The sequence below is a fragment of the Equus przewalskii genome, chromosome 26, assembly GCF_037783145.1.
Source record: "Equus przewalskii isolate Varuska chromosome 26, EquPr2, whole genome shotgun sequence".
Lineage (NCBI taxonomy): Eukaryota > Metazoa > Chordata > Mammalia > Perissodactyla > Equidae > Equus > Equus przewalskii.
Genome location: NC_091856.1, coordinates 25,229,250 through 25,244,486, shown reverse-complemented (window position 1 = coordinate 25,244,486; position 15,237 = coordinate 25,229,250). Strand labels below are relative to the sequence as shown.

General features: G+C 54.0%; 1 protein-coding gene across 31 annotated transcripts in view; it reads right to left on the bottom strand.

Annotated features, from left to right (window-relative positions):
- The window catches only part of DAB2IP (DAB2 interacting protein), a 194,427-nt gene that overhangs the window by 112,339 nt on the left and 66,851 nt on the right, over positions 1-15,237 (bottom strand). For 6 of the 31 annotated variants that reach the window (XM_070596141.1, XM_070596147.1, XM_070596152.1 and 3 more), the window contains exon 1: positions 13,146-13,472. The exons of 23 other annotated variants lie outside the window; for them this stretch is intronic. In XM_070596141.1, the coding sequence (XP_070452242.1) occupies positions 13,146-13,269 (124 nt within the window). In that variant the 5' untranslated portion in view covers positions 13,270-13,472. Of the gene's footprint in view, positions 1-13,145; positions 13,694-15,237 lie in introns of those variants that run through there. 2 more of the 31 variants (XM_070596145.1, XM_070596154.1) reach the window with 2 other exon arrangements.

Here is a 15,237-nt window from a genome sequence, read left to right as displayed (position 1 = left end):
AGAACGTGGGCAGCTTCTAGAAGCTGGAAGAGGCACGCAAACTGATTCTCCCAAAGAGCCTCCAGGAGGAACACAGCCCTGCCAACACCTTGATTCTCACCCAGGGAAGCTGATTTCAGACTTCTGGCCTCCAGAACCAGAAGATAATAAATCTGTGTTGTCTTTTAAGACACTAAATTGTATTAATGTGTTACAGTAGCCATAGAAAACCAACACACCAACTGATGAAGGCACAATTTATTCTAATTACATTAGAGACAAAGAGATAGCAATATCAGACCAGTGGCCGATCTAGGACTGTGGATTCTCAAGGTCTCTCATCTCTCCTTTTCCAAATCTATGGCTGCCTTCAAAAAGGAGACGAGCTTCCTTTCAGAAATATAATATTCATCACCATATATAATGCAAACTTCTTTCTTTCTCCACAATGCTCGTTATCAAATGACATATGTGATAACCACCTATACTTGAAAACCCCAAAAGTATATAGTACCGTTGTTGGCTATTTCATAATATAGCTGAGAGGTGTTTTCATGTGTGTACAGAGAACATCTCATCTTTCAATGCTCTTTCAGCACCCTGTGTATTCATGCTTAGTATAGATTCTAATTACATCAATAATACTTCTTTACAGTAAGTTCTAATTATAGCACTCAAGAGGGAACCTTGATTATCAAAACCTAAATATTCAGATGTATTATTAAATTCACCCTATTTTTCATTTCATTCAGAAAATATAAACCATTTCTTTTCCCCAAAAATTCCACCTCAGGCAGGACTTAATGTTCTGCACTTTTGTTTAAAAACTCTTTTGTTAAATTAGAAAAACAGGGCTATAGGATATAATGGGCTTATTTTTTCCAACAAATTAAAATGGGCATAAAGTTTTAAGTGTATACATATTGATTTTTACATAAAACTTTAAAATTCTCTTTACCTTGCTGTGTTTAACAACTTGGAATTCAAATCTTAAATTGTCTCCAAGTTTCCAACTTAATGATTTAACACCAAAGCAAACTAAATTTCAGTTCTTTGTGTAACTTGCAGCCTGAGGAACAGCTGACCCATAGGCTGTATATCAGATCCCGTAAGGGACATGAAGTTGGAATTTGGAAAACAACAGCGTGGATCATCTTATGTTCTACAACAGACCATCTGTGACTGCCCTAGGAACCTGGAGGGAAAAGGAATTGATGCAAACACAAAGTTCATGCTACCTGCTATGCCAGGAGTCACAGAGCCCTCTGTCTCAGATCCAGGGGTCTCATGTCTTCTGCCAGCACCCATGAAACTCTACTAAGCTAACTTGTTAGCTTGCAAGTGCAGTAAAATTTCCACCCTTCATAGTAATTAACAAATAGCATCCCAAGCACTTAGGAATAAATTTAATAAAACAAGCATAAGGCTAATATCTAAAAAATAATGTCGTGACATTAAAGAAAATCTAAATAAAGGGCGAGAGCTACACTACGTTTCCAGGATTGGGAAGACTCAAATATTGTTTAGATGGCATTTCTCCCCAAAATGATCTATAGATTCAATCAATTTCAATCAAAATCCTAGCAGCCTTTTGGAGACATGACAAGCTCAATTTTAAATGTAGATGGCCAAGAAAAGACCTAGAGCGCCAAACAATCTGGAGAAAGAAGAAACAGATTGTGGGACTTATTACCTAGTTTCAAGACCTACTTTATCAAGTCAGCATGGTATTAGCATAAGGATAAACATATAGGTCAAAGGAACAGAAGAGAGAGTCCAGAAATAATCCCACACATATATTGGTCAATTGATTTTCAGAAAAAAAGTGCAAAGGTAAATTGATGATAGAAAACATAGTGTTTTCAACAAATAGTGCTAGAACAATTGGATATCTCTACATAATAAAAATGGACCACCAGGGGCTGGCCGAGTGGCATGGTGGTTAAGTTCGCACACTCCGCTTCCACGGCCTGGGGTTCCCAGGTTTCGACCCCGGGTACGGACCTCACACTGCTTGCCAAGCCACACTGTGGCACCATCCCACATAACATGGAGGAAGCTGGGCACAGATGTCAGCTCAGGACAATGTTCCTCAAGCAAAAAAGGAAGATTGGCAACAGATGTTAATTCAGGGACAATCTTCCTCACACACACGTACACAAAATGGACCACCAGGAAACGTGGAGAAACTGATCTGAGAGAGACAGTGCCTGTGCCATATATGCATATTTTTATCCTAAAACTGACTCCTGAAGTAAGAAACCTCAGCTCCAACTTTAACAGGAAGAAACCGAGGTTCAAAAATATCAACTGAAAGGACCAGGACCACACAGCAAGGAAACGCGGAAGGAAGGAAGAGATGACGGACGCCTCACTTGAGGTCACATTTTGTTTCCATGACATCAGGTGTGGGGAAGGGAGAGAGTGTCATGAGACTATGGAACCGCCATAGCCCGTAGTCTCTCCAATGGAACTGGGATCAGCGCTCAGTTGTCCTTAGGTTCAGGACACGGTTCAGAGTCAGTGGGGGTTGCTCACTGTTGGTGGGGGTGGGGTCTGCTGGCAGAGAGGCATGGCAATGACTGTGGAGGGCTGGGGTCCTATCCTGGCCCTGAGAATCCTCAACATAGAGCATTTGGTGGGGGGCACAGCAGCTCTTCAGAGCGGACGTGGAGGGCTCAGGCTGCCGGCCCTGGGGAGGTAGGAAAGAAGAGGCGAGGAGGTGGGTTCATCGTTGTCATATCCCAGGATCCTGTGTAGGGCCTCTCCAAAAGAGAGTGCAAGGATTTGCTCCCTGGCCCCTGGTCAGCCTCATTAACAGACCAGTACAAGCCTGCAAACTTTTCAGCCTCTGTAGACACTGCCCCCAGCTCTTCTTTACGCCCTTCTACTTGAGCCCCTTAACAACTGCCTTGGACATACATGCCTCCTACTCCTCATCCTGACATGCACCTCTCTTACCAAACCCCCAGCCTTCCAGAAAACCCTGGATTTCACGGTCACTCCAAGGATTAACTAACTGGCCTGAAGGCTTCTCTCGTCCCTGAGTCTCTTTCCTCCTTTGCTTTCTGAGGATTTCTAGGAACGTTAGTCGGCGGTGTCACCTTCTCCATTTTTATACCTGAGTTTCCTCTTGTGACTCTTTGCTCTGCAGCCGCAGGGCCTATTTCGGGCCTGGCGGAGAGCTGGCATTTATTCTGTGCTGCTGGAATTCAGGAAAGTAAGAAGGTCCCAGGTGTAGACATGTGTTTGCTCTTGTGCAGTTTCTCTGTATTCATTTTTGAAGCACACAGTGCAATAGTACACATTCCGAAGCATTTGCATGCATAGTAAAAGCACACGTGGGCAGGACACACACGCCTTCCGGAGGCTGGTTATCCCTGGGGAGAGTGTAGGAGGCTTGAAGCTACATCTCAAGGGTCAGCAGATTTTTTTCCATAAAGGGCCAGAGAGCAAATATTTTCGTCTTGTCTCAACTACTCGACTCTGCCAACATAGCATGAACACATTGTCTGGAGCCACAGACAATACGTAAATGAATAATCATGGCTCGGTCCAATAAAACTTTACCTAAGGACACAGAAATCTGAATCTCATATAATTTTCACATTACAAAACTATTCCTCTTTTGATTTTTGTTTCAACCATTGAAAAATGCAAAAGCTATTCTTAGCATGCAGGTCATCTGGCCTGTGGGCTGGACTTTGTGGACCCCTGCAGCACCCGAATCATTTTATTTCTAAGAAAGAAAGAGAGAAAGAAAGAAAAGCAAGTACAGCAATGTGAACATCTGTTAAATCTGAGAGGTGAGTGTATGGGTGTCTGCAAAATCATTTTCTATACTTCCAAATATTTTCGAATTTTCAAAAAATTCAAGAAAGAAAGGAAAAAGTCTGAAAATAACCCCCAAATGCTCCCAGAGCTTATCACTGGGTGCTGGGATTAAAAGTGATTTTTGAATTTTCTTCTATAATGGGTATTTGTTGCTTTTGTAATCTTGGAAGTTGGGGGGGGAACACCAACATAAACATTATATTTTTTTAAAAAAAGGAGGAGATGGAGGGGTTTGGCCAGTAACTGGTGATCTCCCCGGGGATGCTTGCTAACTCACGAGCCTCTTCCATAACGTCCCCAGGAAGGGCTGCCCAGGCCCCAGGCCCAGCGCTGCCCCTGGGAGTGGGACAGGATGGTGACAGCCTGGGTCCTCCGAAGCTCCGGGTGCCATCCCAGAAGAACTCAGAGGCTAGTGCTGAGAGGCAAGGGTGCTCGGGCCCCCAACCTGCTTGCTGCTACACAAGCAACTTTGAACAGCTTCCTCGACACCAGGTGAACTGTGTCTGCATAGTTAGTGGGAAACCCAAGCTTATCTTGGATGTCTATTCCCACCAAACTTCTCCACTACTGTCCAGTTCTGCATGCGCCGCCCCCCGCAACTATTTGACCCCCTGCGGCCTCCAGTACCTTTCCCACCATCCTCCTCAAGCTGCTCCCCAAAAGCCCCTCTGTCCAGTCTGGTGCCAGCCCCTGGCCCTGCAGCATCAAGCACCAGGGCGGCTTGTTAGCCATGCCCACAGCTCTGCTGGGCCCCCCTCCCCACCCCAAACCCTCCCCTCTAGCCTAGGCCCTCCCAAGGGCCTTATCCCACCACCAGCTCCCAGCCCTCTTGCTGTAAGGACAACCCCAGGAGCTCTCTCTCCTGAGTGCCATCATTTTGGAATTTCAGCCATCAGTTCAATTTTCCTAAATAGAAATCATGCGGTAGCATAATATGGGGTGGGTGACACACGACCATGGATTTCTTGCCTGGCCAAATACAATGTTAAAACAAACAATTATCACCATGCTGTATTTCATAAAAGGAATGTTCTAGCCCCCAAACGAGTCCAAAGACTATCATCTCAGCATAAAGGAGAGTGACTGAAATGCATGTCACAGGAAACTCACTGCACCCACTGCCTTTTCTCATTTTGCCATCGGTCAGGGAGAAAATGTGGCAGTCCGTCCAGCAGTGGTCCTCAGATGAGGGTGGCAGCCTCTCCCCTGTGTCACCTCCTCCCGACTTGTCAGCTCCTCCCAACCTGCCCTCTGCCTCCCCAGACCCCACACCTCCTGGCCTCCTCCGGGATTCCCCAGGAAGGGTGAATAACCTCCTTGCCAGGCCTCCAAACTCCACGTCCTCTCTGAGTCCTCCAGGATACCTCCTCAGGGTCCCGTAGCTGCCCCCACTCCCCAAAACTAGTCTGTTCCTTCTCCCCTATCCCAGCTCAGACCCACTGCCTCTTGCACCAGGACAGCCGACACAGCCACCTATGATCACTGGTACCCACTCTCCCCACTCCCTTCTCCCTGCACCACGCCAGTCTAGCTTGCTGGTGGCTGAAAATCATTTTCCTAAACCACAGCTCTGGCAGGTATCGTGAGGGTTAAACATGCTGGACTCTGACCCTCCATAGCCGGGTAATGCTGAGCAAGCCACCTAACCCGTCTGAGCCTCAGTTTTCTCATCTGCAAAATGGAGCTGATGAGATATCTGTGAGAATGAGGATTTAATGACTTGATGCATGCAAAGGACTCAGAAGAGCACTGGGAACTGGGTAAGTGCTCAAAAAATGGAAGTCGTTGTTGGAATTACTGTTATTTTCAAAATCCTTCCTTTGATTCCCTGCAGCCTGCCAGGGGGAGTTCCAACCTCTTGGTTTAACACCCAAGGCTTTGCCTCCCCTTCCAGTCCTGCTAACCTGATTACAGGACCACCTTACCCTCGGTTCAGCTCCCTGAGGTGGGGGCTGGCCACCTCCTCCACGGCAGCCCCTGGCACAGGGCGTGCAAACAGTAGGTGGCTCACTAAAGCTCTGCTGCTCTGAACAAGTACAAGTGATACTTACAGCAGCCTCGGGGAGAAGGGGATGCCAAGAAACCATCTGGATGGTTGCCATCCCCACAGGCATCACATTTTATTTCTAGATCAGCCCTAATAGAGCTGCAGTGAACCCTCAGGCTTTGGAGGAACAGACAATGACAACTCACCCAGCCTATAATGATACCCTATGCTGGGTTGCATCTACCTGTTAGAAGTGTTTCTGAGCCCAGAGACATTTAGTGACTTGTCTGAGGTCACACAGCATTTATGGTACAGTCAGGACTCCCGCCCTTGCCACACTCCTGGGCCAAACTCAGTCCCAAAAATAGAGATATAAATGGATAGAAAACCACTTTTTCCTGAGACTATCCCAGATTGCCAATTTATTGGTTTCCAATCGCCAAATCCAGGTTCTACAAACCCCCATACCAAGCAGGAGATCAAAAAAGAGCCCATCTCTGGCTGCCTGGCTCCCTCTGGCCCCACTCTCTCTTCCCCTCCCCTCGCTCCCTCATCCGCCAGGGCTCAGGGGAGGGGGGCAGAGCCTCCCAGCTCCCACATCTTCCTCCCTGCGCTCTGCCTTTTTCATTTCACAGCCGTGTCAACAAATCACCTCCAAGGGCCAAGAAAGAAGAAATAACACAGCCCAGATGCCGCTGGTGCTCTCCTGTCTGTCAGGGAGAAGAGGAGGGAAATAAAAGCTAACAAGACTTCCAAAAGCAAAATCCGCAATCCACCTCTGGGGGACCAGCAGCTGTCAAAGTCAACAGAGGAACCTGGCGAAGGGGGGAAAACCCCATCCCAAATAAAACCCAGGCAGCTGCGAAGTCTGGGACTCATCCAGCAGGCACGGCTGCACTTCCGAGGGCGTGACGGGCGTCCTCGGCAGACTCGTCTTTTCTGCTAACGTACAGGTGGCCTGTCTAGACTGCGGAACCAAGCCTGTCTTTTCTGAGGACCGAGTCTACTCTTTTTTTTTTTTTCATTATTATTATTTGGAGGGCTATTGAGAGTCCCCTCACTTCCTTATTTATGCAATCAGAGGAAATCACAGCCCAGAGAGCCGCTTCCAAACTCAAGGCCACGTGGGCCAATTTCAGATGGATAATTAAATATTGAACAAACGCTCAAATGCCTCCACCGGATCGGGATGGCTAAAAATAACCACCCCGCCACTCCACGCGCGGGCATCTCCGCTGCTTATCCTCAGACCCCTCCTCCCAGCAGCTGTCAAGTGCAACCTTCGCGGGGAACAGCGGGCGGGGGCGAGGGAGGGCCAGGAACTGACTCCCCAAACACCTACTCAACAGAAAACAAAACTTCAGCTCCCGGCAGGCTCCGAATGTTCCTGACCAGGAAACACTCTCCCTTTCCTGACATTTACCCACGTGGCCTCAGAGGAAGGTGCAGGGGAAACATGGCAGCCCCTGCTTTTCTTTGAAAAACAGTCGAAAGGCTTCATGTCATTTCTAAACAGAACACGCATGCGGCCCAGGGCGTGAGCACATCTGCGTTGTTACGTAAGAGTTCAACACCCCCCCCCATTCTCTGTTCCGAGAAGACCCAACAAGGAGCCCTGCTGCCTCAGTTTCCCCATCTGGGCTAATCTTAGGAAAGGCAATAAACAAAACCGACACTGAAATCAGACGCAAGGAGGTCCGGCTTCCAGACATGGATCTCTCTTAACATCTTGACGCAACCTTGGGCAAGTGGCCTTGGCTCTGCAGGCCTCAGTTTCCCCAGCTGTCAAAGAGAACAGATAGCTCCTAGTGCTGGTGCCACCAGAGCCCACAAGGATCAATGCCTCCAACCTCCCAAGTTGGCAGCTGAGCCAGGCTGGCTCCCGGCATCACCAGATTCCAGGAAGCACAGAACACAGCCGGGCAGGGATGGAGCACCCGGAATCAGAACTCTACACCCAACCTACTGAGATCAAGAGCACTTTGGCCCACTCCAGTGCTCTCTGAATCGCACCCACCAAAGAAAAGAAGAGGAAGCACTGGGCTTCTGAGGGTGGCTCCGAACGAGAGCTTTGCAGTCTGCTGCCTTGGTCCAAACCTTGCCTCTGAAGCCAGTGACTTCACCACCCCGAGCTCGGTTTGCTCACCTGACAACAGGAAGTGTTGATGACGACCCTCACCTCCTAGGAGGGTTGGGGAGTTGAAATGAGGTATGAGAGAATCAGGTGAAGCTCGTGGCACAGGGCCTGGCACATGCTCAGCTGGGTAAAAGGCAGCTATTATCTTCCTTATTATTAAAGGTGATGAGCAAACTCAAAGGCCCAGAGGCAGATTAAGTGGGGCCTCAAGGACCAGCTTGTCTGCCTGTCTCCAGGGACCTCACACCAGGGAACACTGAACCCTCTGCACAAAGGGACTTGGCGAAGACCTGTGACCTGCCCAAGGAAAGGACAAGGTTGGCAGAACATGAATGAGATCAGGATACAGGGGGTGGGGGCAGGGGAAGAGACTGAGCCTGGGGGATCACCTGAGTCATCCCAGGCAGGTGGAAGAGCCAATCAGGAGGACTGACCCCCCTGCCGATGCCAAGGAGGTCATCCCCTTGCCTCCCTCCTGAGTTATGGCCAGAATTGTGGGAGATGATGGCCGTGAACACTCGGTAGAGTCGTTGACTGTGCAAATCAGATAGGAGGAGGACGTGGGCTTATCAAAGCCAAGGCCTAACCTCAGAAAGGTCTGCCTGTCCAAGGAATAGTGAGGTGGCGCATTTACAAGTGCAGGATCTGGAGTCGGGCAGAGCTGGGCTCCACTGTTTCTGAGCTGTGTGACACTGGACAGAGCTCCTACTCTCTGGGATGTAGTTTCCTCACCTATAAAATGAGGCTAATGCCGGTATCCATCTCAGTGTTGTTGTAAGCATTAAACGAGATAAGGCAAGCACAGTTAAGCTCACTGCCAGGCACACAGAAGTTATTTTTGCTTTTATTACACACCATGATAGAGAGTGAGCCTCCCAGTCCCTGAGGTATGTAAGGAGGAGGAGAGCCTGGAGAAGCTGAGGCCAAGCCCCAAAAGACAGATCATGTCTCAGCAGGAACAGACGAAGACACGAGGCAGAAAAGGTGCATGTACAACTTCAGAAGTCTCATCCAAGTTGGGGACAGAGAGCCAGGCCTGGGGCCCCAAAGGGAACAACTAAAGACAGCAGGGAGAGATGGACCCACAAGATACAACCAGCCCCCACCCTCAGGGCTATTCTCAGGCTTGTCCAGCCCACAGGGTCCGAGCTACTCCCAGGGGCCTCTTGGCTGGTCTCCCTGAAGCCAGGGTCCCCAGGTAGAGGTCCCAGTCCCCGCCCTTCCCTAAGGTGGCACACAGGCCCTCCCCTAGCCATTGTTCCCAGTTAGGAAGCGGCTGTGTCAAACCAGTACCCTTCCGAACCATGTCACCATCTTCCTGGGGGCCAGCAGCCCTGGGTTCCACACCCTGCTCTGTGAAGGTGGCCCCTCTGTGCCTCAGTGTCCCCAGCTGGACCCCATGTTCTAAGCCCCGGGAGGGGAGCACCACGTCAGGTCACCCCAGCACTCCTGGGCACTGCTGTGAGGCGCTCCTGCCTGCAACCCTCAAAGTGTGCTGGGGCATTCCTGGGACCCCCTCCTAAGACCCCACAGGCGGACTCCAGCGGACCCTGAAAGGAAAGACCCAGGTGGAGGGGAGGGGACCACACAGCAGCCCAGACACAGGGCCATGCGACAGGGGTGTGTATAGGCACGGAGGAGGAACTGACCGTCTCAGCAGGAAACATCCGCCAAGCCCCCAGCGCCCAGGCTGGGCCTGGCACGGGGCTGGGCCCCTGGAAAAACTCAGGAGACAGGAAGAAAAGAATCTAAACCTCCCGAGTACAGGCATGGGCACTCCAAGAGGTCACCCGACACAAGAGCCAGCAGGGCAGGATCAGCCCCACTGGACAGATGGGAAGACTGAGGCCCCGGGACGTGCCCAGAGTCACACAACCAGATCGTGGCTCCCACTAACCGCGGCTCTGTGCCCCAAAAAGGGCTCTGTGCCCCAGTGCACCTCAGCAAGCCAGCCTCCCCAACTGACTGGGGGCTTGCCGAGGGCTGGGAGCATACAGTTCGTCCCCACGTGCCCCAGTGCCCAGGCTGGAGCCAGCACACAGGAGGAGCTCAAGATATGTTCGCCAGCTGAATGGATGGGCCAGGACTTCATCCAAGGTGAGAGGAAAACCTGCATCTCCCCCAGTAGCCCTGGGGACAGACAGGCCAGACAGACAAAGCTCTTCTAGACCTCGGTGGGGGAAAGTGGGAAGGCGCCCAGGCAAGTGACACTCCTCTGGGGACAGGACCCCCTCAAATCCATGGGCCAAGTAGACTCTGGGTCACAAGGCACAACGTGAAACGGCCAGACGACCCTCGCCATCCAAAGGTCACTGTTTCCACCCTGCATCTGGCCATCATCAACAGAGAGTCTCACTCTGCCCATTCTTCAGATGGGGAAATTGGGGCCTGGAGAAGGGAAGAGACCTGCTTAGTGTCCCTCTTTGGTGAAACCTGGGGGCTGCAGATGCGGTCCCCCACTGGCAGCCCTGCCAGGGACACAGTCCTGCTCTCAAGTCTGTTCTAGAGGGGCAGTGGGGGCAGAGGGCAGGCAGAGGTGGCAGCCCGGCCACAACCCCTTCCCTGGCGGCCAGCTGCAGGCCTCCACCGGGCAGCTCTCCCCCGTGCTTTCCCGTCTCTGAACAAACACACCCCCAACCTCTTGGTCACTGTCCTTCCTTGCTAGCGGCAAAGGCAGAGGCCACACGGGTGTGGAGCAAGGGCCTGATGGGAGCTGGGGTGCTGCGTACCACCTCCTCCTCTGGAGTGTGATGTCACTCCCATGAGATCAAGTCCCCAAGCAGATGAGACTGAGGCCGGAGGTCAAAGGGGAGGTCAAGGCCACGGGGTGGCTCCCCCAGCATGCATTACCCCCTGGGTGGGGCACTGCCCTCAGGAGGAGGGGTGGCCCTGGGGCCGAATCAGGGATGGGGGCGCAGTGGAGGGAGGTGTGTGGTTGCTCTAGGCCTCCAGCCTCCACCTGTCACCCTGCCAGGCAGCTCCCACCAGCAGGACTCCCCAGCACTCAAGGCCCTTCATCAGGCCCAAACTACTGTTCCCTGCTATCCTCCCCCTCCCCCACTGACCCCCCTCGGCCACCCCAGGAGCAACTCTGTCCACAACACTCAAGACATTTTCCTTCTCCCTGTCTTTGCACAGGCTGTTCCTTCCGTCCAGAGTATGGACAACAAGAGCTCACACGTAACTGTGCCCAAGTCCCAGGCAGCACAGGCTTCTAGCTCTCCAGGCGTCCGCTCTCCTTCCTTAGCCAACCCTGCCTTCACTACCCCACTGACCAGACGAGGCCACTGAGGCTTGGAGAGGTAACTGATTAAAGGACAATTTTGCGCAGAGCTGGGATATGAACCCAGATCTGACTCAATCACTCCCTCTGCCGAGGGCAATCCTATGAAACTCTGTCCAAATGTCACCTCCTCTGTGAAGCGCTCCCTGATTTCCCCAGGTGTGAGTTCTGTTCAGCAGTCTCCTCCCTACTCCCTGCGGCTGTGAGCTCCTTCAAGGCTGGGACACAAAGCAGGGGTTCCTGCACAGACCAGGCCTGAGAGCTGGGGCTCAGGGATGGCCAGACACATTGACTGTCTCCTGTCTACTCAGCTGAGCAGGAGAGGGACTCCCGGTCCTCTCTGGGCCTCTGCAGTCAGGGATGGAAGCAGGCTGAGGGAAAGGTTACGCAGGGCGCTGAGCTAGGGTGGGGTGGGTGCAGGAGGGCTCAGTGGCCTGAGCATTATAGGGCATTTGTGCAGTTCCCGTTTCTCACAGCAGGAACTCGCTCTCTCCTGGAATCCTCCGCGGCCTGCTGGCCCCCTTTTACAGCTCAAGAAACTGAGACTTAGAAAAGGGAAGTGATTTGCCCAAGGTCACAGTGCTTGAACCCAGATCTCTGGTTTCCCAGGCCAAGCCTGGAGGGAGGGAGAGGCCAGAGGCCACTTCAAGGAAAGCAAGGGGAGGTGGACCACAGGCCCCCAGGCCCTTGAGGACAGAACTCCCAGCACACACATGAGCACACTCCCAGCCTCAGCTTGAACCCTTCCACACACGGGGAACTCACTACTTCCTGAGGAAGCCCTGTACATTGTTGCTCAGCCCAGACTGTGGGAAAAGTCTTCCCCATTCTGGGGAGAAGCGAACGAACGTGCATGGCCTGCCGGCTTCATTCCCCCTCATGCTGATAAGAAAAGGGAGCTTCAGGGGCAACATTCCAGGGCCCAGGTCGTACAACCAGCGCCTGGGGAAGGGGGGGTGGGGTTTGACCGAGGTCTGCCAGATTCCAAGCCCAGATTTGCTCAAACACCTCTCTGATCAGGCTCCGCCTTCCCGATTCCCAAGATACCCTGATGCTAGACACTCAGCCCAGCTCCGGGATGGGCGCTACCAACCCCCTCCTCCCTCCCGCCCAGGAGCACCTCAGTGTGCGTGAGCCTCTGCCGGGACTCCGGCCTCCCCAGGGCCCCTTCGAAGGCCTCCTCCTTCCAGGGGGCCTCCCTCCCACCTCCCACCCGGCCACGGAAGGAAGTCCCCGGCCCCACCCCGCCCAGAAGGCAGCCCCCTGGATCACACGCTTTCCAGCTGAGGATCCTGTTACTGGAAAACGAAAACTGCTGCTCGCACCTCCCCCTCCTCCCCGTCCAGCCTCCAGGCCGCGAGACAATCTCTTCTCAAAGGAGGTGGCGCCCACCCACTCCGAGGGGTCTCCGACAGATGGAAGCCGCGGCACCTCCGCAGCCAAGGAGGGACAGAGCCCCTATAGTCCACCCACCTGTCCCCCCATCCAAGAAGGGGGAAGCCTGTTAAGTCCCTGAGGAGAGAAGCGTGTGCAGGGGGTTGGCCAGCGCAGGGAAAGCCAGGTGAGGGGCAGCCCAGATCCACTCAGGATTATTTATTGCCAAGCTGCATGTAAACTGAAGCACAGGCAAGCCGCGGTGGAATCTGAGAGGGGGAAGAAAGAGAACCCCTAATCGCAATTTCCCATTCCCCTGCCCATGGCATAAGGGGGAGACACTACAGCCTCAGTTTCCCCAGGAGAGCGGGAATGAAGGAGAAGCTGAGGGAATGGGGGTCAAGCAGACACAGTAACAAGCGGCCAGAAGGGGCGGATGAGGGGTCCCAGGCAGACTGAAGGAGAACCCAGGGACCCCGGCATCCCTGGGCATCAGGTGGCGAAGCGGCAGTAGGGATGGGGGGGAGGTCAGGGGTCGGGGTGGCGCCTACCCCTGGCGGGCCGGGTCCGGCTGCGGGAGCGGCTCCTCTGTCGCTGCAGCCGGGGTCGCCGCAGCAGCCGGTAGTAGTAGGAGGGCCTCCCGGTGGTCTTCCTGGCGCTGCCGCCCGCGGACATGCTGCCGCCCGCCGGGCACCGGGCCGGGCCTGGGCACGCTCACACGGGCCCCATCGGCCGCTCCGGCCCGCCCGGCGGGCGTCCTGCTTCTCCCGCGCACGTCGGAGCGACCGCCGCCGAGGCCAAGGCTGCCCCACAAAGTCGCTCCAACTCCTCCTCCGGCCCCCGCCCTCCCCGAAGCAGCCGGCCCCGCGGCGGGGGCCGGGGACCGAGAGGCCGGGCTGGCACCGGCCCGGAAAGTCAGTGCGGGAGAAATCCCGGCCTGGAGTCCGCGGGCCGAGGCGGCCCGGAGTGTCCCGGGACCCCAGGCAGGTCCCCAGGAGGGTCACCGCCTCCACCCTGGCGCCTGAGAGGCGATGCCCGACCTCGGGGCGTGCGGGGGCCCCAGCCCGCCGGCGGGTGTAGACGGTGCATACCCACGTGTGCGCGCTTCCCGGCACTGGGCAGGGCGCACGCGAGGTGACCAGGCGAGCACTGTGTTCTGGAACCAATCAGGGTCTGAATGAGGCTGATGCTGCGGGGCCGATTCTGCCCCAAGGGCACTGGGCTGAGTATCGACCCGCAAACACACTGTTCCGCGGGCCCCTGGTTGAAAAGCCTCCCCTTTCACGCGGGATGATTGCCCATTCTTTACATTTTAAAAGTTGTCCCGTTTGAACATGTATTATTTTTCTGTTAATTAAAATTATCATGTATATAACAAGCACACAAAAGGAGAGAGAACATAATGAACACCTGTGTATCCAGCCCGGCTTTGCCAAATCTGAACATTTTGCCCGCTTTGATCTGGACCCTCTCCCCCAAAAAACACTGTGGATGCTGTGAAGTCTTCCCCCCACCGAGCATTTACGGCAGCTCTGGCAGGTCTGCAGGCAGAGCAGAACAATCGTTGCCCTACCGTGGGGATGGGAAACTGAGGCTGGGAGAAGGGAGGGTGCCAACTCCCTCTAGTGCACGCTGCTAAAAAGCTTTCTTCTCCAAGTCATGACTCCCCAGCTCAAGAACCTTCCATGGCTCCCCAGAGCCCAACAGCAACAAGTCCAAACAACCTTCTCTGGTATTGAGGCTCCAACATCTGGCCCCAACCAAACCACCCTCCAGCCTCACCTACCACTCCCTACTTCTCACTCCTCTGCTCCACCCCCAGCAGGGACTGCCCTCCCAGCTGCTTTTCTCCTGATCCATCCTCCTCCTCCACCTCCTCCAGCCTTCCCCGATCACCCGGGGCCCTCGATGGCATCTCTCTCCCTACTCTCCCTAGCCCCGACAGCAGCATTTATCTTTTAAATTATTCAGACAACCACCTGCCTGAGCTCCATCCACTCAAGTACAGAAGGGGAAACTGAGGCCTGACAGCAGGTCTGACTGTGTCAGTCACAGGGAAACTAACACAGGCAAGTGGTCTCAGCCTAGGGCTCCCCACGGGCAGTCTCAGGGGTGAGTTTGTGGGCGAGTCCCTGAGGCAGTCTGGATGTCCTCCTCCAGAACAGCTGAAGAGGCGTGGCCCTGGAGGGGGCGGGGCGGTCTGGGCAGGAATCCAGGCCGGGTTTTGCACCTCACAGGGGAGCCCCCTCCCAGGCTCCCTCAGCCAGGGGGAGGGCCCCCAGGTCGGGAGGAGCCTGGATCACAGCTGGAAGCCAGGCGCCTCGCTAGGACTAGGGGGGAGGGGCAGGAGGGGTATGGCTTCCAAACCCAGTCTGGTCGTCCCAGCTCTCAGCTCCCCTGGCCCCTCTCCCCAGAGCACCGCCAACCCCTGGGGAGATGGAAAACCACGTGGCTGCAGTGACACCCTTATGCTCCTTTGGGTTAAGCAGTGCTCTAGCTCATTCTCAGGAGCAGACATTGCTTCTTGGGAAAAGCTGTACCCAGTCCCCCAGTCCAGAGGCAGGCTGCGGGTCTTCACGCATCCTCCTCCGCCCAACCTGGGCCTCCCCACTCAGGTGGGGCTCCCGCAGCCGGCTGCCCACA